Source organism: Agelaius phoeniceus, chromosome 13 (genome assembly GCF_051311805.1).
Source record: "Agelaius phoeniceus isolate bAgePho1 chromosome 13, bAgePho1.hap1, whole genome shotgun sequence".
In the NCBI taxonomy this organism is placed as follows: Eukaryota; Metazoa; Chordata; class Aves; order Passeriformes; family Icteridae; genus Agelaius; species Agelaius phoeniceus.
In genome coordinates, this window is record NC_135277.1 from 18890768 (window position 1) to 18916444 (window position 25677).

At 47.7% G+C, this 25677-nt stretch overlaps 1 protein-coding gene across 2 annotated transcripts in view; it reads right to left on the reverse strand.

Annotated features, from left to right (window-relative positions):
- ZNF592 (zinc finger protein 592) overlaps positions 1–15469 on the reverse strand; it is a 38041-nt gene extending 22572 nt beyond the window's left edge. For both annotated transcript variants that reach the window (XM_054641930.2, XM_054641928.2), the window contains exons 1-2: positions 15368–15469; positions 9368–11670 (exon numbers count right to left, since the gene is read on the reverse strand). In XM_054641930.2, coding sequence (XP_054497905.2) covers positions 9368–11662 — 2295 coding nt within the window. In that variant the 5' untranslated portion in view covers positions 11663–11670; positions 15368–15469. The remainder of the gene's footprint in view (positions 1–9367; positions 11671–15367) is intronic.
- Between the last annotated feature and the right edge of the window lie 10208 nt (positions 15470–25677).

The following is a 25677-nucleotide window of genomic DNA, read 5'->3' on the forward strand; positions in this document are numbered from 1 at the left end:
TCAAGAGCTGTCTCCAGACTACAAGGGTCCACCTTGACATGATCATCATGGAGCTTCAGTTAAAAACACCTGGGCAGCAACCCTATGGTATGGAACCAGGGCTAGGAAAAAGATTCACAAGCCAAATTATCTCTTAAAAAAAAAAATTACTTATCTCTTAAAAAAAAAAATTACTAAGGACTCAAAGTTAAACAGTCAGAGGGGAACAGAAACTGTATTTGCAGACTGTTAATGTTTCCAAAAATGCTTACCCCTAACATAGTCAAACCAAAAATCCCCTACCAGTGGTGCCCTAAAACCCCAGTTCTTCCCAAATCCAGCCTTTTGCAAGCTGTAATTTTTCTGCTTTGGGCAGAACTGTTGAGGCAGCCAAGGGATCACAGAGATTAGCAGGATCCTCTGCTATTAAAAAAAAAAAAAAACCAAACCAGTGACCAATTATTACTAATGAAAGTTAACCTTTAACTTCTCAGTAGCTGTCCCTTGGTGCCTGGCTGGGATCCATGCAGGGATGGCACTGCAGGGGTGCCATGTGCTGCCTCTGGGGCCACACCTTCACTCTGCCCCCTCTGCTCCCCTGCCCACATCCCTCTGGGATCACTGGTTGGGGCCCACACTACAGTCAGGTTCCAGATGCTTGGAGGGCTATTTCTGATTTATTTCAACCATCCAGGTGACAGCACTGCTACACAACATTTTACCAGTCTGAGGAGAAGCAGCAGGCAGAGAAGTGAATCTGCTGTTGCTGTGATAACTGAACTATACTCCTGCCAAGGTTCTCTCTAAATGAACACACATCATTGCATTAACATGTTCAATTCATGGATGAAAAACACCCCTTCAACAGAAACTCGAGATTATTCATTTGAAGAAGAAAAACCTAGAACCCTAATTGGGAGGTTTTATTCTAATTAACCATATCCAAGCACAACAGCTATTGTTATTTCCTTAGATTATAGCTGCCTATTTTATCAGCCTAAGGAGCCAATGCCACTGAGGGAGCCTGTCTGACCTTCAGCTCACTCCCACCTCACATCAATTCATCCTCAGCCTCATTGTTGCATCCCTCCTCCTCCACCCATTGACCTTTTGTATTTGTATCCTTGAACCTCACTAACTCTTCAACACTCCCAAATCCAGTGTCCTGCACCAAGACCAACTCCTACACACACATCTCAACCACCCCAACACACCAGGATGCTTAACCTGCAGTAAGGCACTCCAATAAAAACTTATCTCTGGAAACTAAGGCCATTAAATAAACACAAAATGCATTTTTTTATACATGGAAAAATCCCTGGTTAAAGCATTGATGTAAATCTAGAAACTCGACAGCTTAGAGAAACAAAGTGGAATTGCAATGGAAAAATCCATCACAGATCTTAGACAATATTGCATCAAATCAGCTTACTTCTGAATTTGCAAAATCTGTAGCTCTTTTCTTTTTATGATCTCAGCTGTAATTTCAAGAATTTCAGTTTTGACATATTTTCTTTTGATCCATGGTAGCAGGTTTAGGTGGCAAGGTTTTGTTTGGGAGGGGCTGCAGGGGTGACCTCTGAGAAGACACCAGAAGCTGTCCCCATGTCAGACAGAGCTCTGTGATGGACCTGTCACCACTGGCCAAGACTGAGCCCTTGAGCAGCACCTCTGGGATAACAGATTAGGAAAAGGTAAAAGATGCTGGGCAGCAGCTGGGAAAGAGGAGGGAGAAGAGGTGAGAGTAAGAGCCCAGATGGCAGAGCACACCATCACAAATCCATGGGGACACATGCTGTCCTCCTCTGATCCATGGAGGACCACATGTCCTCCATGTGCCCTGAAGGACACTGCAGCCCATGGAGAGCCTTGCTGGAGCAGCATTTCTGGCAGGATCTCTGACCCCATGGGAGGCCCATGCTCTTCCAGCCTGCTCCTGAAGGATTGCACCCCATGGAAAGGATTGATCCCAGAGCAGATCCTCAAGAACTGCACTGTGGAAAGGACTCATGACAAAGCTGTTCATGACAGACTGTCTCCCATGGGAAGGACTCCATGATGGAGCAGGAAGAGTGTGAGGAGGAAGGCTGGGTGGGCACTTAGTTCTAACTAGAAATCTGAACTCCCACTCGCTAAAATGATCACATAGTGGATTAAATGACTTTTCACATCCACATTCTCAAGTCAAGTGTGGGTCAAGTGTGACCCCATATGCTACACGGGACACATTCCCTCTCTTTTCTTACAGTGGTGATGTTAAAGGCCTCTGCTCTTTCCTTCATCCTGCAGGGACACTTTCCACTAGAGCAGGTTGCTCCAAGCCCTGGCCAATCTGGCCTTGAACACTGGCAGGGATGCAGCAGCCACAGTTTCTCTGGTTGGAGATTGTGATTATTGCCCATGGTGTTTGCAGCATGGGACACTTCAGAGGGCACCTTCTCCTCACAGCAGGACAGAGCAGGACAGACCATCAGCACCACCTGGGCCCTGTCACCCACAGAGCTGTCCAGTCTCAGCTCCAGCTTGCCTGGGGCAGCATCAAAGGTGCCCAGCTGGCAGAAGAATGCAGGAGCAAGACTCCTTCCTCCTTTTAGTGCTAGCAGACACCAGCTTCCAGCCCCATCTCCATCCCACCCAGGACAACCCCTCTGTCTCCAGCCATGCCCTCCTCCTCACTCTCAGCCTCCAGTTCACAGCCCTGCTCTTTATCCTCTTCCCTCCAGCTGCTCCCAGTCCTCTGGGGCCTGCAGGACCACCAGGACCAGGCATGGGTGGGGAAGGAGGAGAGGGTGGGATTGTTGCCTCATGGCAACAGATCACAAACTGATTTTAGCAGACCATGGAGCCACACCCTGGCTTTTCTTCCTCACCAGCCTCTCCTCCTCATCCTCTGCTCTGGTTTGGCCTTGGGTGCAGGCTCTGCTATCCTGTGACTTTGTCTCCTCTCCCAGCAGCTCCATTTTCCCAACATGCTTTCATCACAACATCTTCCATCCCTTTGCTTCTACAAAATCCACAGGGAAAATTTCCATAAAAAACAAAATCCATCCTCACTACTACCAAAGGACTGCATTCATCACTCTTGGTTTGGGACAGGGAGAAAACAGTGCTTTATGGGGCCAAGGGATTTTTTTGCTGATTTTCAACCCTCTGGTTTTCTAAATTAAAACATGAACTTGAAGGGGGGAAGGAAGAGAAAAATAGGAAAAATACAGCTGCTGCCTTTCTTTTTTTGCTGTTGGGAAATTATCAGGGCAGCATGTGGTTCTACTAGCTCCTGGCAAGTTTCATCCAATAAATTACAAAGCATTGATTTAAGACAGGGAAGGAAGAAGAAAAAGAAAAGGCAGCAATAAAATTGCTTTTAAATTACTTGTGTAGGTGGTACATAAACAGGACACATCACAACTCATTGAAAAATTCTTATTGGACAAAAAAAAAAAAAAAGAGAAAAGAAGAAGAAAAAAAGTAAGGAGAACAAAAGGTTCAAGAAAATTCAGAGGTCCTGAGTTTATGTTCTGTACTTTATTAGCGTTAGTATCTACCTTGGTGGATTTTGGGTGGTCAAGTCAAATAAGAAAGGAAAAGAAAAAAGGATTAAACATCTCTGGTTACCAGTAGATAGACAATTATGCCCAAGAGGGTCAGGAAGTACTTTTAATTCTTGCACATGTTATTGTGGTCTTTCCTTGCCAAGAAAACAAACAAGCTCTGTCTCAAAACTAGTTTGTGTCTTTTGTTCTGTTACTTCTGCTGCAAAGCTCTTCCAGAGTTCATTCCTGTGATGATCACAGACTGTCCTCTGATTTTCTACATCAATCTATTTCAGTCTGTTTTGCATCATTACTGCCCCTAAATTAAAAAGCTCCTTTCTACAAAGATCACACCACATACAGGGTGAGAGTGGATCCAGAGAACACCCTGTCATGAAAAGTACACCCCAAATGCAGACACCAGGAGCTGCATGGGCTTTGTTCCTCTCCTGTAATCCGAGCCCTGAAAACTGTCTGATGCTGATGAACTGCCCAGAGCAATTCCTGTGAGTACAGGAAGTACTTCTTGAGGGCAGATTTAGTTTCTGGTGGAGAAATAAAGTGCCACTATACTCAGCTTAATCCTTTGTCTGCTTCAGTGCTGAAGGACACCCACCCACCCTCATTTACCAGGCCTTTGCCAAGCTAAACTCATAAAGGGGTTTTAATTTCCTCTTAAGAGATCATGTTTCCATTTCTGGTCATTCTTCCCTCAGTTACTCCAATCTATCCTGATAAACAAAACAATACACTCCTCTCCAACTCGGTTATTTCTAGCACGAGGGAGCAGCATCACCACAGCCCTGGCTGGTGCTGCAGATTCACAGAAGTCTCCTGCACAGTTGTGTCACCTCAGTCATTCAAAGAGTTCTCAAGACCAAAAATCCTGCCTTTGGTTGCTTTTCATACCATTACCATTGCTATTCAGTCTTAAAGATCATCTAGAGCCTCCTGTAAAGTACTCCCCATTTTCCATGACTTCTTACTTTGTTAGTTTGGTTCAGCAAATTTTTTAACACAGTCATCCTACAAGGTCTCCTTAACACAAATATTAACTCTACAGATACTTAAAACCATCCCTCAGGAGGATCTCATAAAAACCTGATCCCAGCTGCAATTATTTCTGGGAGTTTACCTGATTCTGCTCCAACCTCACAATCCAACTTCTCCACTATATTCATTCTTCATGCAGTACTCTAACAACCATCTCATTGAACATCAAGGAGATGAGGATAAACTCATTTCTCCAAAAACAAAGATTAATTTGGCATAAACTACACCTACTTATATATCCTTCCCTGCCTCACCCCTCAAAAATCTTGCTCTAGAACACACCACTGTAATCACACCAAAGAGACCTGAAGTTACATGGAACATCTGGTACCACCTCTTCAACATCTTGACAAGTATAATGCCTACACAGAGCACAGCTTCTGGTTTGAACAAATCCAACCTGCCAGTTATTCAAATTCCCATACTGCTTCCTTCTTGCAGTTCAGCAATGGAAAAGCAGCACACAGGTCCCACTGAGCAGCTTGATTCACAAGCTTGAAAAAATTGCAGAATTGGCCTCACTAGTTGCCAAAAAAAGGCATTAAGATGATCCATTCAAAACATACATCTAATAAATGCAGTTCTTTATGTTTCTGAAGTGGATTATTCAAGCCTGTATCCTCCCTGCAAGCCATGGAGATCCCATCCCACCACAGAATTCAGCTGGGAGGAACTGCCTTCATCCTACACATATTCTGTACCAAAATAAACCCTGCTGTGCTCTGAGCAACTGCAATCATGTACATGTTTAAAAATACAACATTAAGGTCAAGCTCTCCATCATTTTTTTTAAAGGTCTTTCCTTTAGAAAACCACAGCACCTTCTCAACCACATCATCATCTCCCTCTGCTCCACCCACTTGCTCCAAATCTCCTCCTTTCCCTGCTGTTTAGACAACATCACTATCTTTCTTCCTTCCTGCAATAGAATTGTGACCCAGCCATGTCACTCACATTTGGGCCACACCTAGGAAAGTAATTTACAGTTATCCATCCTATTTATGCAGGATTTACCCACAGCCATGTAGGAGTGTAACACCAGGTATTTCCCAAACCATCACCTGGAAGAAAGAAAAAAACCAACAATCTCCTTTCAAGCAGCTCTGGGAAACCTGAAAATGTCAGAGTAATTCCCAAAGTCATGGTAAGAAATTCCAATTGAAGTGAAAAGTGTTCAGTATCAGCACAGGGTAAGTTTTCTCATGGAGCAGAGACAGCTTAGGCTCTTCCCCCTCTCCAATCCAATCATTCCTGCCTCTTATCACAGGGTGCTTGTCCTTCAGCTTCTGGGTAACTGGAAACACCATGCTGAAAAATAATCATCTCCTGCTCTTTCTTTTCTTCATCGACTCCATTGGATCAGCCCTTCCTTCTGAGCAAGGTGCCACACCAAAGCCATGTCCAAAACAGTTTTTGAGTTAAAGGCACCATAACTGAGCACTTCAAAGCCTGTTTGGTCTCACAAGTTACAGTCACAGCAGATGTGCATCCAGATTTGGTGTCATTTCACAGAAAAGCTTCCAAGAACATGGATCAAAAATCACCTGGCTTATTTTCCACAGCTCTCCACCTTCTAGTACAAACCCAGGTGCTGTGGATAAATTGCTTTTACCCTTTCCAAGCATCCCCATTTTTTAGGGATAATCCAGTACCAAGCATCTGAATAGTCACAGATCAAAAGCTTTTGGCCATAATACAAAGGGGACCTGCCCTGCTACTTCTGGAAGCTCCTTAGAAGGCATAAATCAATCCAAGTCTTTCTGTGGAAAGCATCAGTACTTCCTAGTTTGTCAGTGAGGCATGGTAAAGAGTTTGTGCCTGAGTTCTGAGATTGAGTAAGAAATTAATTTGCAAAATTTTTGTGTTTTTTATCAGAGTGCAGTTTTTTGCTGTCTTTAAGAAACTATGACAACCACACCCCATACCACCACTTCTAAACCAGCATTTCAACACAGTGAGATAGACATCAGGTATGAAGGATGAAATACATAGTTTTTATTCAAAATGCACAAAATTATGCTAAAACTCTAGATAATTAGTCTCTTGAGATCTAGGGATGTGGTTCATAACCAGGCTTGCCTACAACAATTAATACTATTTCTGCATCCTGACAGATTTTCCCACCACTGCAGCTTGCTGTGGATCAAGCACAACAACTGCTGTGGACTGTGGTTTTAATTAGATGTACCAATATGTAAATCAACATCTTCTGCCCTGTGGACTTAGTGGCTTTGAACCACTACCAGGGCACTAAAATATGTTTACTACAGGTGTTACATCAATGCCTTCCTCAGCAACCCAATTTCAGAGCATCAGAGAACACCAGACTGGTTTGGGTGGGAAGGGACCTTGAAGCCCATCTCATGCCACCTCCTGCCATGGGCAGGGACACCTCCCACTCTCCCAGGTTGCTCCAAGCCCCATCCAACCTCACCCTGAACATTTGTGGGGATGGGGCAGCCACAGCTTCTCTAGGCAACCACACCAGAGCCTCACCCCATCACAGGGAAGGATTCCTCTACACCCAATTTCTACCACTGCAACAAAAACACAAATGTCCTGGCCCAACTCTGCAGAGTTTTTAACCACTTCTACCATGTCAGAAAGTGTTGCAAAATCAGTCACTTGATCCTCTCCTGCTTATACCAACACTTCTCTTTTTTCTCACCAAAACAGAAAGAACAACCCAAGGAATGAACTCAATGCAGAGTCAGGGTATCTCTCAGAAAGGGGTGGCCATGTTCTCTTATTCCAGGAATTTATGACACCCATTCCAACAGCTTCACCTACAACCTTCTCACACCATGATTAACAGTATTACATTCATTAATACCCTATATGCAAAACCTTCAGCTTCTCAGACCTTGGTGCTGCTGGGAGCTACACATGATGTGAAGGTCACCCACATCTTTTCCCTTGCACAGCTCAGAGATTCAGGGATCCCTGTGAGACCACTGAATTCCACCCATCCTTTCACCTCTCAGCCCAGTGACATCAAACACCTGGGCTCTGCTGAAAGGCAGTGGGATGGTTTCCATCAGCTACTGCTAAATCCAGACACACCATTACAGGCATGGGGCACAAATGCTTATTTCCTTTAGAGATGTAACAACTTTATTGAAACAGATGTTCTGGGAACAGCATGGAGCACCACTGGGCAGCCTGCAGGACAGCAAATATACAGTGGAAAAGGACTCCCAGAGCAGTGCATGCATCCTGTGCAGTGTAAGCTTGGGAAGATTTTACAGGGAGGAACTGGTTTCAGGAGCTCAAAAGTAGTCTCTTTTTCCAGTGCTTCTCTTCAGAAAAATACCACAAAAATAATCCCACATCTAGCAGAACTACTTGACATGAGAGGCGTAAACTCTATTCTTGGTTAAGTTACAGAATAAATTATTTGATTACAAGCTAAAAATACTTACTATCACACATTCTTTTCCTCTTTAAGGAACTCTTGAATTGATAATCCCACAATAGAAAAAAGGAAGTACATTTTTAATGTCACTGATTAACATTTTAGATCACTTTGGAGCACCCACTGTATCCCTTCTCCTGGAAGTTTTAATGCCAGACTGCTGACATTTCCTAAAAAAGCATTATAACTGAAAAATAAGTTGGTGTGTTGACAGAGTGCAGTGCTCACTGACCTGCCTCAGGCAAGAAACCTGATTATGTGGCCACACTGATCCCTCTTGGCCTCACCATTTTTTACAATATCAAAACCATTCAGCCATAATCTATTTTTTTTTTTTTTGGTGGCTGATGAATTTAAGATAACAAACTATCTAAATGAGACCACAGCAACCTCAATACTCCTGCAAGCCATTCAAGCAGCACAGGGAGGCTCTGGAGAGTGCAGGTGTTCTGACAGCCATGGCAGAGATGTGGTCATCCTCCCAAATGCTGGCATGGAGTCCTGGTTTTTTGCAGCCCTTGCAGTGGGAGCCAGCTCTGCTTTCACCTCATCCAAAGAGATAAGGAGAAGGGACTGCTCCTCCTCTTTAACTGCAGGCTGGTTAACACTTAAACAAGACCAACTGTGTCTTCCAAAATAAAAGCCATAAACAAAGTGTATGGTCCTGGTCCACAACAATAATCATCTTCTCTTCATCAGGGGAAACCTAAGCTGGAGGTTAATTTAAGGGGATTCCAACCAGGTCCATAGAGGTGGTGGAGACCTGAGCAGGGCAGCACAGGAGGAAGGCAGGAAGCCACTAGCAAGGCTCTTGAACCCTGCTATGCACCCACTCACCCTGGAGCACCCAAAGCACACAAAAGCAGGCAGAGCCAGCCTTCCCTCCCACATACCACAGCAGGCCTGTCCAACACTCAGCTGACCACACCAACAGCAACAATAACAGCCCATGTGCAATGCATCACACGGAAGGTTCTGGCAGCAGCTGCAGGAAAGGCAGCACTGAGCTGTGCCAGAGCTCCTCCAGCCACGCTTACAGCACAAAAACCTGTTCCAGGTAACGCTCCACTGATCCTCCCCTCCAGCTCTTCTGCACGCCTCATCCAAGGCATCTTTCATCTCCATCACCTCTCTCTGACACTCAAGGATCTCCATAGTCTCCTTACTATGCTCTTTTTACTGGCACAGGGTAGAAGGAAGGCAGGCAAACAACGCTAAACATCTCCTCACACGCACGCGTCTGGGCTCATGTGCATTCCAAATTCTCCCCATAAGCACTTTTAGGCAAAGCAACTCATCTGCCACCACCATGCCTTCTTTTCCCCTTGAGGATAAATCTCTTTAAACTCGGAGAGATTTAACTAATAACATTAAAATGATGACTTACCAGTCTCTCATTATCTTCTGAGGTTCTCTGGTAATGAGCTGCTAAAGAAGTGTAATCCTGCTCCTGCTTGTTGCACTCCAAACACTTGGATCCATGACGGATTAGCCTCTGTGGGTCTGTGTAGAGAGGCAAGGCTGGCTGAGTGCTTGCAGAAATCCCTACCCCACCTCCTGAAGCAGCACTGGACTTAGGTGGAGGAGAGGATGAGAGAAAAGTCTGAGGAGCTGGAGAGGCTGAAGAGCTTGTAGGAGAAGGTGAAAACATTTGGTCTATGGAAATTGGTTTCATGAGCAGCTGAGAACACTGCATGATAAATCCTTTGCTCTTGTGATCTCGTGCATGTTTAAGCAAGCTACACTTATTAAAAAAAAGGAGCATAGTTGAACACTGAGTGCACATGACTTCAATGTGAACGCTTCGCCTACTATAGTGTTGAGTCAGGCTTTTCTCTAAGGCAAATGAGTCCCCACATTCCAGGCAACAATACCCAGAGGCAGGTAAATTAATACTAGTGTCAGGTGGGGGGCTAAGGTTTGGAGTATAGATGGGCACTGGATTGGCACTGTGTAGCACTTTATGGAATGCCTCCATGACAACGGGAGCAGCTTTCTTGACTTGGTGCACCAGAGGCACTGACATCTGCGTCACCTGAGGCTGGTTTCGCCTCTGTGCCGATGTCTTCGCTGTAACAGAAGCAGCAACGCTGTGGGGAACCAAGTTGAGATTTGCCAAGTGCACAGCTTTGGGAAGAAGGCTGGAGGTGCCCGTGTTGGATGGCTGCTGCCTCTTGACCCCCACTTTGATGGCGCCGCCGCCGCAGTTTGGCAGTGGAGATAAGGACACGGTGCAAGTGCTGTTTGCAATATCCATTTTCACACTGTCTGAGTAAGGACTCACTACGTTTGACAGCTGGATAGCCACAGCAGCCCCGTTTTTGGTTGAATTCCTGCCAGCCTCACCTTCTGTAACTGCACTAGTATCAGGGGATGGGAAAGATTTGATAAACTCTTCGGCAGAAGAGGTTTCTGCAGGTGACTCTTCTGAAGATTTGCCCAACTCATCATTTTCTGGCAAAATTCTAGTTACAGTCCTTTTAATTTCACCAGAAGATGTCTTGATAGTCTTTATTCTAACTTTGGGAATAGCTGGTGGAGAGCCAGCTGCCATGGAAGGGGAGCCTTTCCCACTGCTGTCGCTGCACACGCTCCGAGGACTCTCGGGCTGCTTGCCAGCCTTCCTCACCACCTCCAAGGGGCTTCGGGGACTCTTTGGTGACTTGGGCATTTTTGGACTTCCCTTCGTCCCGTCTTTAAAAGGACCAGGTTCCTTGGTAAAATTTGGCTGATCGCTTTTTGGAATACACACAACCTTTTTGGCCTGAAGAGCTACTAATGCTGCCACACAGGATGACAGCTTGGAATGAGTTGGCTTTAGCCTCTGCCGAGGTGGGATGGATGAAGACACGTTTAGCTCGGGCACAGACCCCTTGCCATCTCCTAAATTGTTGTGAGGGAGGTCTCCAAACACCAAGCCTTCCCCAAGAAAGCTGTTGGTATCTAACAAGTCCTTGCCTGACTCTGCAAACCTCTCCACTGCTCTGTCTTGCTCTCTCCTGCTCATTTCCAGCCTATTCTCTGGCTGGCAGTGGATTTCTGTCTTCTGTTCCTTTTTACAGTACTGATCAAACATGCTTAATTCAGGCTCTGGCACCTTCCTAAGATGGTCTAGGACTGAAGCCCCTGTTGGTACATATATTGAAGGTGGTGGAAAATAGGGAGTTTGGGCATGTTTGGGTTTATCCCCAATACTGTTCTCTTTGAATGTATCCTCTGGTTCAGGGCTGGAAATGGGGCTAAACTGACTAAACGTTGGCAAAGGCTCTGACTTGGACTCGTCCAGTTTATCAGAGTAACCTCTTGAGCTGTCACCATTGATAAATGTTGACTCAAACTTGCCATAATTATGGACTAAAGCATGAGCCTCAGGTGGCAGATCAGAGCCACGAAAGCCATTGTGTAACAGACCAGTTGCAAGGTGATTCCCCTCCTTTTCTGCCTCAAAAGACTCCTGGCGACTCGTGTTCTTCACTATCACACTGACAACGGGTGCATCAGAGGGAGGCAGGGAGTGGGATAAGGACACGTTCTCATCGATGCACATTCCTGATGACTTCAGGTGATTCTCATTCTCCTCCCCAGCTGATGGAATGGTCTCCTTAGCATCGAGACTAGTTGGATCAGGGATGTCAAAAGCAGCCAAGAGGTCATCAAAGTCAGGGGTTTTCATGTCCCCCATGATGAAAGCTACGATCAAAAGCACAAAAAGTACTTTGTCAATGTATTTCCCCCACAGACAAACTTTGTAATACTCATGTGCATCAACATCTTCTATGACAAAAATCAGAGCTGCACAAAGCCTGGGGTGTGGGCAAAGCTGCTCCTCAGGGGTGCTTCAAGCAGCACAGTGAGAGACAGCAAGCATCCCCTCATGCCAGGATCCCCCAGAACACAGCTGGTACAAGCATGACCTTTGAAACCACACCCAGCTCATTCAGGGGACATCTTTGGACTAATCCAAAGCCAGCCATCATCAGGAGCCTCAACAGAAGGTTCTGAAGTACATTAGCAGAGAGGGTATTTTTTGTTTGGGTGGGGTTTTTGTATAGCTAATAGGCAGCAATGACTGCTGATTTCTCTACAGATTGCCACATTTGAAGAATTCAGTCTTTTCTAGAGGAAGAAAAGCAGGGGCAAACAGGTGGGCCAAGAGACACAGACTTGAAAAGTGAGATGACTCCCAACCCTGAGTAATTTAAATAATAGAAGTCTTCAGTAAATATTTCAATACAACAGTTCCAAGAAGGATTATCTGAAACAGGGGCAATCCTTAATTATGATGTGAAGCAAAAACCGCCCAAAGATAGAATAAAGAACTAAATATTCAAATTGAAAGATGAAATTGTGTTGCCAGCCAGCACTTTCTTTCTAAGCTCTTCAGAAAGGAAGTGGGGACTTGGAGCACTCAACACAGCAACCTACAAGCTCTGGTGAGATGCATGAAAACTGACAGCACAGAATTACCAGAACATTTGTGTTCTCTACTGTCAGGGATACTGGATTTACACTGATAACCAAAATATTTTCAAGTTGCTACAATACAGAGACTTCACAAACATTTAATGAGTCATTATTTAATATATTTTTATTTAAACCCCAAACTTATGTGAACTGGTGCATGCTGTACATAAGGGAGGGGAAAAAAAACAAAATGTGTCAACAGAACCAGCAAGGCACCAGTTCCTGCTTGGCAAGGAGCATCCACAGGCAAGGTGAGTCCTGCCACACTTGACTTGGGCTGCAACAACACTGCCAAAGCCAGCAGCAAGCCAGGCAGGCTGAGGAGGTGGCAGGATTCCAGGACAACAGGGGAGAACTGGGAGCAGAGGTGCAGGCAGAGAGCAGGACCATGGGACAAGGCAGGGGGACAGAGAGAAGCCTTCTGATGGCTTCCCAAAAGGGGCCTGATTTAAGGCTGCTGTCATTATTGACCATTCCGTTCAGAAGTTTGTCAAGCATCACATTCAAACCAAACAAAGCTCAACCCTTCTGGCCAGGCTGCTGGAATGGGGAACAGCTCCTGGGCCAGGAGAAATCACTTGGAGTGGAGCACAGGGACACAGTGGTCTCTGAGCTTTAGACAAGTCCCAGAGGTGCTGCTTTGGTTAATCTACTGCAAAACACTCTGCAGAAATTTACTTGGCTTAAAGGTGGCTTGCTGTGGCTGAACTTAAACTCCTTCTTAAATTAAACCACAAATATGAAGGTCTACGGAGGGCTATGCAATAATTTGCAACCACCTCCCTCAAGGAATCACAGCTGGGCATGAAATCCCTGGAAGCCCAAATTATCCACACACTCCACATCCCCAGCACTTGATAAGGACTTTGGAAACAACACAGATTACTGCACTTGGCAAAGGCATGGACCTGAAACTTCCCATTCCTTTGGGTGGGAAAAGTTGTACCAGCTGGGAGAGAGTGAGGCACCATGCAGCTCCCAACATTTCTGGCACACAAATCCTGCAAGGAAGCCACTTCATTCCATAACCTGGCATGATTGAGTTTTGTACAGAGAAAAATGAGCCTGCCAATCACTCCTGACCTTCCCCTTCCCACTCTGGAACACCTCTCTGCATCTGTTTTAAAATGCAAGACAAATCCCATGTAGCTGCAGCATCTCAAAATATCTTTTTCTTGGATGAAACCTTGCTGTTTCAGAAGGATTTGTGTTCATCTTTGAGTCCTATAAAACACTGTTTTACTGGCTTTGCAATCACGAGGGCACAAGTCTCTACCTAAGTATTTCTCCACAGAACTGCATCTTAAACTTGCCATACACAAAGCTATACTTTCTCAGAATAAAGCAAGTTTTGATCCAGATTCTAGAGAATAAGTATCTTATCAACAGAAGTGATTTTTAAATAACATACATTTAAACTTTTGACTTAACACTGTATAGTTCTGATCACAGATAACAAACAAAAAAAGGATATTAAAGAATATTATGTAAACTAGCCTGTGAGGAAAACTGAAAATGAAGACCTTTGTCCTTAATCTATCATTCTTGCCCAAAGGACTGCAAACCCACACTTGGGATCCAATGAAAACATGGAGGTTGAGACTTGCAAAGCAGCAGAAGAGGTGAATAAAGTGAGCAAATGAGGAGGATTTACAGAGTAAAGAGTGTATTTCAGTGTGCAAAATCAACCTCACTATATATACATTTCTTCAGGAATCAGGAAACCTGGAAGGCTCCAAAGCCATCCAAAGAAGCCCTGGGGAAGGATGTCAAATCCCAGGGCCATGTGCTATGGATAAGCTTCAAAGTCAAGGAGAGGCACCACAGGAGCCACTTCCTCCACTCACTCCTTACAAAGCTTTTGCTAGCAGTGCTATTCCCAGGGACTTCTGGAGACTGGGAGTAGATGCTCTGCAGCTTTCAAACTAAGGAGGAGATTGGAGATTGCCACTTAATAGTGAAGCATGAAACCCCAGTTACACCCCATGAAGGAAATTAATCAGAGAACGGTTTGGGTTGGAAGGGACCTTGATGACCATCTAGCTCCAATCCCCTGCTGTAGGGGATTATTTATCACGTACATTGCCATTACTAAAAATTGGCAATTTTAACCATTTTAACCATTGGCAATTCCTCACCAAAACAGTGTACAAGGGAAAACACATGCCAAAGGCTGCTCAAGCCCGGCTGCTGTCTCCGGGAGGGGATGCAGAGACTGCATGACACCGGAATCCCATGGGAAGGCAGGGATGGCAGGAGCCGAGAAGCGCGGGGAAGGCAGGGGATGGGGCAGAGGCCGCTGTCAGGGCTGCGGGGCAGGCACGGGGCAGCCGCAGCGGGCGCAGGGCTGAACCGGAGGGCGGCTCGGGGACAGGCGGGACCCGGGGCTCTGAGACCCGTGAAAGTTTCACGAGCCCGGTGCGGCTCTCGGTGCGAACGGGGCCGCCGGGCTGGGGACCCGTCCGGCCCGTGGCACTGCCGCACACACAGAGCCGCACACCCACACACACATGCACACACACACCGCCCCCATCCCACGCCGTCCCCACCCGAGACAAAGGCCGGCCCCGCCGCCCCCCGCGCTGACAGCCCGGCCCGGCCCGGCCCCGCCGCACGTGGGCCGCCCGCCGAACTTAGTTTGTCCCGGCGCCGCCGGGCCGGGCCGGGCCGGGCCGCCGCGGGCACCGCAGCCCATCGGGGCAGGGACCTGAGGAACGGGGAGCGGCGGCGGCCTGCGGGCCGGAAGAGCCGGTGCGGGCGCGCAGGGCTCGGTGCGCCGGCGGCGGGGCCGCCCGCCCTGCCCGCGGGGCGGCAGCACCGCCCGGCCGCGGGGCCGGCGGGAGGGAGGGAGCGCGGGAGGGCGGAGGGCAGCGGGAGGGGCGGGCCCGGCGCGGCCGGGCCCGGGCGGGCGGGCAGGACTCACCCACGCAGGCAGCTCCTCCGGGCCCACCGGGCCCGCGCGGCCTCACCCCGCACCGGGCACCAACGGCCGCAACATGGCGGCGGCGGCAGCGGGTGGGGCCGGGGGCGGGGCGGGGCGGGCCGGGCTCGGCGGAACCGCCCCCCCTTCCCTTCCCTTCCCTTCCCTTCCCTTCCCTTCCCTTCCCTTCCCTTCCCTTCCCTTCCCTTCCCCGCCGCCGCTCTCCCTCCGGGAGGCTCCTGCCAGAGGCGTCCACAGGCCCGGCCTGGTCCCGCCGCCCCTCACGCCGCCGCGGCCCCGCGCTCCCGCTGTTCTACGGTTCCCTCACCAAAAGCTGCCCCGGGAACGGCTCCCGCTGCAGCCCCTGCTCCGTGTCTCCGGCTCTTTCCCCGCTGTGTGTCCCACACCCGCCTGGTTGCGGTTCGCTCACGATTACACCGACGGACCCGCTGATCTCTGATCGAGGCGAGAGGGAAGCTGTGCGGAGCTCCAGGCTGGGGAGCCTCACCCTGATCCTGGGAAGGCGGCGGAGCCAATAACCCCCGGAGCCCTTTCCAAACACAGCGAGGACAAGGAGATGCCTGGGATCTGTCAGCACAGGTTACTAAGGGCTTCCATCCCTGATGCCTTCTGCATCGAAATTACCAGAACGGCAGATTTAGATTAGAGGTTAGGGAGACATTCTTCCCTGTGAGGCTGGTGAGGCCTTCTTGGTTGCCCAGAGCAGCTGTGGCTGCCCCATCCCTGGAAGTGTCCCAGGCCAGGCTGGATGGGGCTTGGAGCAACCTGGGATAGTGGAGGGTGTCCCTGACCATGGCAGGGTCTGAAACAGGATGGATTTTAAGGCCCTTTCCATTCTATGGCAAGTTCAGGGTTTGAGGAGAGGGTGGTGGATATTGTTTGTACTCCACCCATGTCCAGTTCTGGGCTCCTCAGCACAAGGGAGGCATGGACATAGTGGAGAGAGTCCAGCGAGGTGCCATGGAGATGATGAAGTGGTTGAAGCACCTGTGCTCAGGAAAGGCTGAGAGAGTTGGGACTGTTCATCCCATGGAAGAGCAGAGTCAGGGAGGGCTCTTCCAGGTCTGCAAATACCTGCAAAGAAGAAGGAGCCAGGTTCTTCCCAGTGGTGCCAGGAGCAGAGGCCATGGGCACACACTGATGCACATCAGGAAATACTTTTTCCCTGTGATGGTGACCACAGGCTGGCTCAGGTTGCCCAGGCTGTGGAGTCTCCATCCTTGGAGGTGTTCAAAAGCAATTGGGATTTTCTGAGCAGCCAGTATTAGCTGGCCCAGATGACCTCAGGAGTTCTTTTCCAACTTCAAGTACTCTGAGATGCTGTGAAACATTTTGTATCAAGGTGTGGACATGCACACTCCTATCATAACAAATCAACAATATTTCTTGAGGTTGTCTTCCTATGAACTGACATTTTAACCATCTACCCCCAGCACCAGGCATACAGCACTGCTCATACTACATTTATTTTTTATCTAGTTAAATAATTAATTTTTTCTTTGACATCATGGGCAAAAAAAGTCTTTTTTTCTAGCTGACACATGGAGCTTCACATCCTTGATTTCTGAATCAGTGTCATCACTTTTCTTCTTTTGGAGGTGATAGCCAGTTTCCAAAAACAAGCAAAAGGACAAAGGGACTCACAAACAGAAACATTTTCAAAATTGCAACTGTTACCTCTAATTTTAGCACATGTCTATGAAAACCTCTAAATTGTATCTAGTAAGAGAGAGCTGACATTTGTTACACAATTTGCTAAGAGCTGTCACAGTCCTGAACAAGTTGTAGCCTGCCGGAAAGCTGTGGTAATTTGAATGATTGTGATAATTAAGAAATGTAATTCCAATGGGAATTTAGCTCCATCCCTCAGATGGCCAAGGAGGAGAGACCACCCTGGAGTAGCTGGGGTCCCTTCCTCAAGACAGCAGATACACAAAATGCTCTAAGGAGGGTCTATGTCTTTCAGCATGACCTAAAAACTACATTCCTCCTCTTATTTGTAGTCCAGTGTGGTGATTTGACAAATCTGGAAGCAAAACATCTTCCTTCTCTTTGTTTTTCTTTTAAAATTTAAATTTGTCCCTTTAGGCGCTTGTTTTGTAAAGGTTGTGGAATCCCCTCCCCTGGAAGTATCCAAGGCTGGACAGGTCTTGGAGCACCCTGATCTAGTGAAAGGTGTCCCTGTCCATGACAGGGGTGTGGAATGGGATGATCTTTACCTTCCAACCCAAACCAGTCTGGGATTCTGTGATTTGATGTGAAAAGCCAAAAGCTGTTGATCTAAGGAGACAAGGCACAGAGCAGCCCTCTGCACTTGGGAGGTGCTGAGGCCTGAGCAGGGAGCAACAGTGGTGGGACCCACTGATGGCACCTCAGAGAGGGAAACCCCAGGATGAAACACTCTTAAAATGTGGGACCTTAACTTCTAATTCTTAACCTGCTTGGGGTTGTTGGTGTTTGCTTTTTAGCTGGGGGAAATGGTTCTTCCCAGGTGCCAGTGTGTAGAAAAGTGTATAGAGGCAGGCAGGCTGGCAAGGACAGTGAGACTCATTTTATTTTTAATAACAAACATTACAAAGTCTTGAGCATTCATGTCTAAGCAACTGTCAGTTTTCACATCAGAGATTCATTTGTTTCTGCCAGACGTCTGTGTTGTACTGAATTACCTTGAGCTGGTTGCAAAACTTGCCTGTTACAAAACTGTAATTAATGTTTCAGAAACTCGGGGGAAGATTTGTTATTGGCAGGGTGAGTATGAATCCCCAGACACAAACATTCCTCCAAGATAACACCGTAGCCCTTGGTGTTACCTACACACACATGAAAAAAGGGGTGTAACTTAAATCAGGGTAATTAATTACCCAGTTGTCTTCTGTATACATTTAAAACCATTTACAGCTATCTCTTTGGCTTTTTGGTCTCCCTCACTCCCAGGACCTGCCCTCTTCATTGTCCCAGATTGGTTTTTCTATCTTTTTCCTTATTGACAAAAATATTGATGAGCTGGTGCATGTCTTCACTGAAGATCCCTCTGTACAACCACTGATCCACCACAAACACAGGAAAATCTGCCTCTACTCCACATCCATACAACTTGGAGTGGTTGTGATACTCTCTTGCAGCCATGGAGCCCTGACCTTAAATTCCTGAGTCAAATCTAAGAGAACAAAGCCATGTCTCCCTGTGAGTTTGGGAACAGGAATAAGAACCATAACGTGGCAAAATCCCAATAGAGAAGGACTGTTTCATACCCTGACACGATTCTGAATCCCATTTGTTGGAATTTGGTGGATTCCCAGTTGGAGGCATGATGAGATTTCTTGCAGGGAGGTCGCAGGCAAACCCTGCTGAAATGCCAAGGATGCACCTTGCCCATATCAGCTTTTTCTGCTGCAATACCAAACCCATTCTACTACTCCATCAAAAGACCAGGAGAATAACTTCCAGTTTTCTTCACCATGAGAACTGCAGGCTCCAGAGCAGCAGGGATACACTCCAAGGTCTGGGCAAGCAAGGACCCTCTGTGCAATCCTCTGAGCTGACAGCAGGGCCCTGGGCTCTGTGTTGCTCTGCCAAGAAGAGCTGACATGAGCAGCTCTGCTCATTTATGAGCACTTGAGGGGCTCCTCATGGCTGCTGTGGGATTCACAGGGATCCCTCTCTTTCTCCTGCTGCCTCTGAACAGACTCACTCCCACACTCCAGCCTGTGGCAAGAGAACCTTCTCCAGACCCTCTCCTGATGGAGCAATGTCTCCTGTGGCTGCAGTGGCTGGGCAGCACCATGGTTTCCCCACACATTCCCCAGGGGGACAAGGGCTGGAGCTGTTCTTGCTTTTGTGTCTCCACTTGTCCCATGTGATGGCAGTGGGACAGCTCTGTGAACCAGAGAGAACTGATCTAGGCTGGTAAACCTCTTCAGGGAAGGAATTAAACTTTGAATCATCCCTCATCATAGAATCATAGACTCATTTCAGCTGGAAAGGCCCTCTAAGATCATTGAGCCCAACCATTAATGCAGCACTGCCATGTTCACCACAAACCATGTCCCCAGGTGCCACATCCACTTGTGCTTTAAATCCTTCCTGGGTGGGGACTCCACCACTGCCCTGGGCAGCTGAGTCAGTGCCTGAACATCCTTCCAGTGAAGAAAATTTCCTTAATATCCAACCTAAACCTTCCGTAATACAACTCAAAGCCATTTCCTCTTATCATCCGAGGAGCAGAGCCCAAGCCCCACCCAGCTGCCCCCTCCTGTCAGGAGTTGTGCACAGCCAGAAGGTCCCTCCTGAGCCTCCTTTGCTCCAGGCTGAGCCCTTTCCCAGCTCCCTCAGCTGCTCCTGGTGCTCCAGCCCCTTCCCCAGCGCTGTTCCCTTCCCTGGATGTGCTCCAGCCCCTCAACATCTTGTCATGAGGGGCCCAGAACTGCCCCAGGATTGAAGTTCAGCTTATCCATAGTCTGACAAGTGGTTGTGTGGGCAAAAACAAAGATTGAGGTACTTGACTCCCTGGTGGGATCCAGCTGGAGGGACCAGCAGCATCGAGCCACAGCCCACATTGCTCCTGGAAACTCTCCCGAGCATTGGTAAAAAATTTAAACAAAACCTTGAGAAAATTGCAGGAAAAATAATTCCAAAAGGGTTCTCTGCCTTAAACTGCCTGTAGCACACTCCAAGCAAAATCAGTGCAGTTGTATCTTGAAAAACTTCCCCAAGAAAGCTCCAGAAATTGCTTTGCACTCTCACAAAAAGAGGGATGGGACTGTAGATGCTGGGACAAGGTCAGTACAAGGTACAGGTGTAGCTGAGGGGTGAGTGGGATGTTTATCCCAACAGGAGGAACAGGCAGCCAATGTGAGCAAGTTTAAGGTAAGGTAGGAAAGCAGAGGTCAGTAGATTAAATTCTTCTGCTTCAAATTATCACACAGAGCTAGGAGAGGCATTTATCAGAACACATGAATATGCTTCCAGATATTAAACAAGGATTAAGGGCAATATAGCCCCAAAACAAGGGGCTAATGAACAGAAGCTAATTCCACTACTAGAGTAAGGATAAAATAGCTCAGAAATTGAGTTTATGGTGACACACCCCTCCCCTCACCCCCCCCCCCCAACCTGTGCCACTTCTTCCCTGGCACTTACATACCTAAATACCCTTCTTCATGCTCCTGGTTGTTGAAATGTCCTCTGGCACTTTCCCAGGTGCTCACAAGGAGCCCTGCTGATCCTCCCTGTGGCGTAGTTAAAAGGTCATGGGGGAACTGGGAGGCATCTGAGCAATTTAATGTGCAGCTGGGTGTGAGTGGGGTGGGTCCAGCCCCAGGCAGAGCAGCACATTCTCAGGCTTTATCCCACGAGCTGTGCTGAGGAGCTGCATTTTAAACTGTTCCCAATCTGGGGGAGAGGCTTTTCTTCATAACTAGGGACAAGAGGATAACTAGGAACCTGAGGATTTTTCTTCTTGCTCTCCAAACCTTCAAGTTTCTAGGAATCCCACAGGTGAGGTAAAAAAATCCTCTGTGTTTGTCTTCCATTTGACTTATTAATGCCATACTAATGCATTTGGGTCAGGAGCTGGGATCCACCTGTATGGTATCCCAATGCATGTCCCCTGAGCAAATCAGGGTGTGCTCTGGGGCACTCTGCTGCTCTCACTCCCTGGGTAATCCTTCCACCAAGCTCTCAGTCAAGGGAAATACCAGCACCTTGCAAAAGCTGCTGAATTTTCAATTTGGTTTCAATTTTGTTAACACAAATGTCTTGGCTTCAACTTTGAGGGCACACGTGAGGGCAGAGCCCTCCACAGCTTCTGCAGGGGGATAAATGTGGACAAGTCAGAGCAGCTTCAGCCTCCTGCATGTCCTGTGCCTCCTGCATCACTTCTGCCTCTGCTGATTGCACCTGCACCTCCTCTTCCTCCTGCACCTTCTCTCCCTCCTTGTTGCCTCTCATTGCTGCCTTGCCTTTGGCCCTTGCTCACCTTTAGCCCAAGGGGGCAGCCCTTACTGGTACCACACAGGACACAGTTCCACGTCCCTGTGAAAGACTTTCTGGAGACTGGCTGGAATTAATCAGCAGGAATTACTCCCCTGGAGAGGTCACAGCTGTCAGCCACATGTTGTGGGGCTGCAGCTCCTGAGAAGCAGTATTAGATGCAATATTAATTTCCTAAAAGTTAGAAAGTCATAGAATTCCAGAATGGTTTGGGTTGGAAGGACCTTAAAGCTCATTTTGCTGCACCTGCTGTGATGGGCAGGGACACCTTCCACTAGACCAGGTTGCTCCAAGCCCCATCAGTGCACAGGGTGTCATAAGAAGTGCAGAGTTCTGAATACTTTTTGTTCAAACAAAGCTTTAAGAGAAAGGAAACAAGACAGGAAACTATAAGGGGGTGTGACAAATGGGCTTTTCAGGAATGGGAAAAAAAAGAGAAAACAATGGTAAGATTTGTTAAGAAGAAAATTCTTTTTGTGCCTTAAAAGCATGACAGACGATGCTGAGAAAGCACTGTAATGGCACAGTCAAAAGTCATCTGAAAATGAAGTTTTCCATTGTGGGCCTCCTTTGACCCCATTAACTGCAGACATTAGAGCATTTCATGTCTTTTTTTATCCTGTTAGGCATCCATGGGGCCTCAGTTAAGCTGGGCTGTCACTCAGGACACTGAGCAATGGGCTGGGGTGGCTCTGATGTGTCAGCAAAAGATGTTTAACTGTAGGACAAACAAATGTCTCTGGCCTTCAAGATACAATTTTCCAAAGGTTGAACTCGTATTGACTCATGCCAGTGTAGCAGAGAAATGCACTCAGCACTCTCATTGCAGCCTACCAGGAATCAGCAGCATTTCCTGTGAGGGAAAATAGTGGAGAGGAGCCAGGAATGAATAAGCAACCTCATTGCATTGTGGATCATAAAACCTCTTCCTATGAAAGGGCTGAGTAGGGCTTGTTAAAGCATTGATGAAGCCAAAGAATAAAATTACAATGAGGTATACAGGATAAAATTATAACCTCCAGGTGGGTAGGAAACAGGTAATGAAGGAATTGGCCTCTTTGGGAGGTAGCTTATGTCATCTTCTCCTGGAGCATCTTTCCCTGTCATAGAATCTCCAGTGAAGAAATCTCTCCTAATATCCAACCTAAACCTCCCCTGGTGCAACTTGAGGCCCTTTCCTGTGGTCCTCCTGCTGTATGTCACATTCCTCAAGAAGGATGAGATTGTGTGCATCACACAGGGTCCTCAGAAAGAGCTTCTGCACTTCTGCCCTGACACAGGGACCACATGAGTCTGGGACAGTCTTTTTGTTCCCTCCACTGAAGTGGCTTGAAGGAAGCCCCTGGAGTTTGCTGATGTGCTGGAGGTTGTGATGTGTTTCTGAATGTCCTGTGGGAGGAGTTCAGCTGGGCTGATGCCAAATCATGGCAATGGATGAGCATTCAATAGGGATTTACTTTTTCTCAGGGTCCCATGGCCAGCAGCAAAAACATGGTGAGGACTCCTCAGTGTGGAACCCTGACAAGATCGACCTTTTGATGCTGTGAAATCCTGCAAGACTCTTTTAAATTAGTGACATTTGTTGGCAATGGTACCTACAAACAACAGTTTTTCTTCTAGTCAGAGAAGAAGAGGAAGTGAGAACATGTGAGGGAAAACAACATGGTGGCACCAAGGTCAGTGGAAAAAAGGAGGGGGAAGAGGAGCTGAGAATCCTCTGCAGGCCATGGTAAAGGCTGTGTTAAAACAAACTGTCCCCCCATCATGCATGAAGTCCTTGGGGGATGCACAGATCCACCCACAGCCCATGGGAAAAGTGCTCACAGCAGGGTGGGTGGGTGCCAGAGAAGGCTGTGATCCAGTGGGAAACCCAAATGAAGAGAGAGCCTCTGCTTCCAGAGAGAGAGAGAGAGAGAGAGAGAGAGGGCCCCTGCTCCCAAACCAGAAACAGCCCAGCCCTAGGGGACTGCACCCCGTGTTTGAGTGACCCACACCACAGCAGTTTTGGGAAGGCTGTTTGTCTGTTTGTCTGTTTGTCCATGGGAGGGACCCCATGGCACAGCAGGGACATTGCTCCTGTCCCTGAGTGAACAAATGATCTCAAGGGACAAACTGACCAAAACTCCCATGCCTTGTCTCCCTGTGCTGCTGCTGGGAAAGAGAGAGGGGCTGGGAGGAAAAAGGTGTTCAAAAGCTTATTTTACTTCTCATTGTCCTCCTCTGATTGCTAATAATAAATTTACTTTACACCTTTAAATTTGAACCCGTTTTGCCCTTAGAGTGTTTTTTCCCCAAGTCCTTATCTCAGCTCATGAGCCCTTTGTTAATTTTTTTCCCTCTCATCTGCCCAGCTCTCTGAAACAAGAGAAGTGAATGACTTCTGTGGGTGCCTGGTGCTTGGCCAGGGTTGAACCATGACAGAGTGAGAGGCATCCATGACCCAAGGAACTCCAGAGCCTGACAGACACGGGCATGCAGACCACTTCAAAGCATTGATTTATGCTTTCAATAAATCTTCTCTTCTGCCCCAAATCCTTCCATTTTCCCTCCCAGACTGATTGCAATTCTCAGCATGCTTTTTGATGTTCTTCATGACATCCTTGGTAGAACTGACACAAACCAGTGCAAAGGCTGGACCCTCCAGGTGAGATCCAACTTTTGATGCAGTGATTCACTTTGGCATTACCATTTCACAAGCACAGATGCTTCATCCAGGGGCTAAAGCACAAAAGATCTGAAGAAGTGTCTGTACCCAGAATGAGGGTCCTGGCACAGGTTGCCCCATCCCTGGAAGTGTCCAAGGCCAGGTTGGACAGAGCTTGGAGCAACCTGGGATAGTGAAGGTGTCCCTGTCCATGGCAGGGGTGGAACAAGATGAGCTTTAAGGTCCCTTCCAACCCAAACCAGTCTGTGATTGTGATTCACTGAAATTCTAGTGCTGTGGAATTTCAGTGAATCACAATCACAGACTGGTTTGGGTTGGAAGGGAACCCAACCTGGTTCTTCTCCCTGCCCACAGTGGAGCTGGAGCCTGGTCCATGGTTACAGCTGAGGATCATTCTGCTGCTTCTTGTGATTTTGGCCAGCACAGTGGCTCTGTGGCTTGCAGGAGAGGGAGATGGGGAGGCAGTGCCAGGAGGAGCCCAGCAGTGCTGCCAGGGTGATGGTCTGTGCTGGTGGGCACCCACGAGGCTGCAGCAGCTCTCAGGAGGGGCTCCAGCAGTGCACTGAGAAAGGCTATCCCCAAACTGGAAATGCTGTGCTAGGGATTAAATTGCAGATTTTCCCTAATTAACACAGATGCCAGAGAGATGTTTTTAAAAGGATGTGAGAAACTCAACAGCTGTTGAATTTGCACAGCCAACGTGCATGAAAAGCCCCATGGGCAGGAGAACATGGTCCTCCCAGAGGAGCTGCTCTGCTCTCTCTGACCTGCCAGGCATGACCCTCCAGGGACACCTGCAAAATAACCTCAAAATAGAGAATTATAACTTTCAGTAATGCAATGTGCCTTTTGTATCTCCACCAAACACAAGGATGCAGCACCTTCTCTGTCTCTGCTCTTGGCTAAATGCTTTTGTATTCCACAGGCAGTGGGAGCCACCTTCTCTTTGCAGCTGTGAGAGGTGTAAACCTGCTGGCTCAGCTCACCTGCCCTCTGCTCTCCAGGAACAATTTCTTCTTCCTCTCCAATTACTCCACCTATTAACACAATAAAATCATGCTTAAGAAGGGTTTTTCCTTGTGAGACTGGTGAGGCCCTGGCACAGGTTGCCCAGAGAAGTTGTGGCTGCCCCATCCCTGGAAGTGTCCAAGGCCCAGTTGGATGGGCTGTGGGTGGAGTTCCCTGCTGAGAACCAATTCTTTGCTGATGTTTCCCTTGTTAGAAATGATGACACGCTGCCTCATGCTTTGCTCTGGAATACAGGGAGGTTATCAGGCCACCACAAGCTCCCTGCACAACATTGGAGCTGTTTAGGACACAAAGTTTAGCAAAAAAATATCAAAACCTGGGGAAAAGACCAGTAACAACAAAAAAACTAGAGGAAATCATGGGCTTGGGAGGTCCTTCCCAGAGGACAGAGTGAGTGGAAGATTATTTCTGTATTTCTCTGCATCATGAATGGTTTCTTACCCAGAGATTCACTGCTGCAGTGTAGGAAAGGTCCCTCTGGACTGGAGGGCTGTGCCACACACTGAGCTCCTCCCTGTGCAGCCTGGCAGGGCCTCGAGGGAAGGGCAGGAGCAGAGCCCCAGGGCTGCAAGCTCTGCTGCTCAGACACAGCACAGGAGCTTGCTGC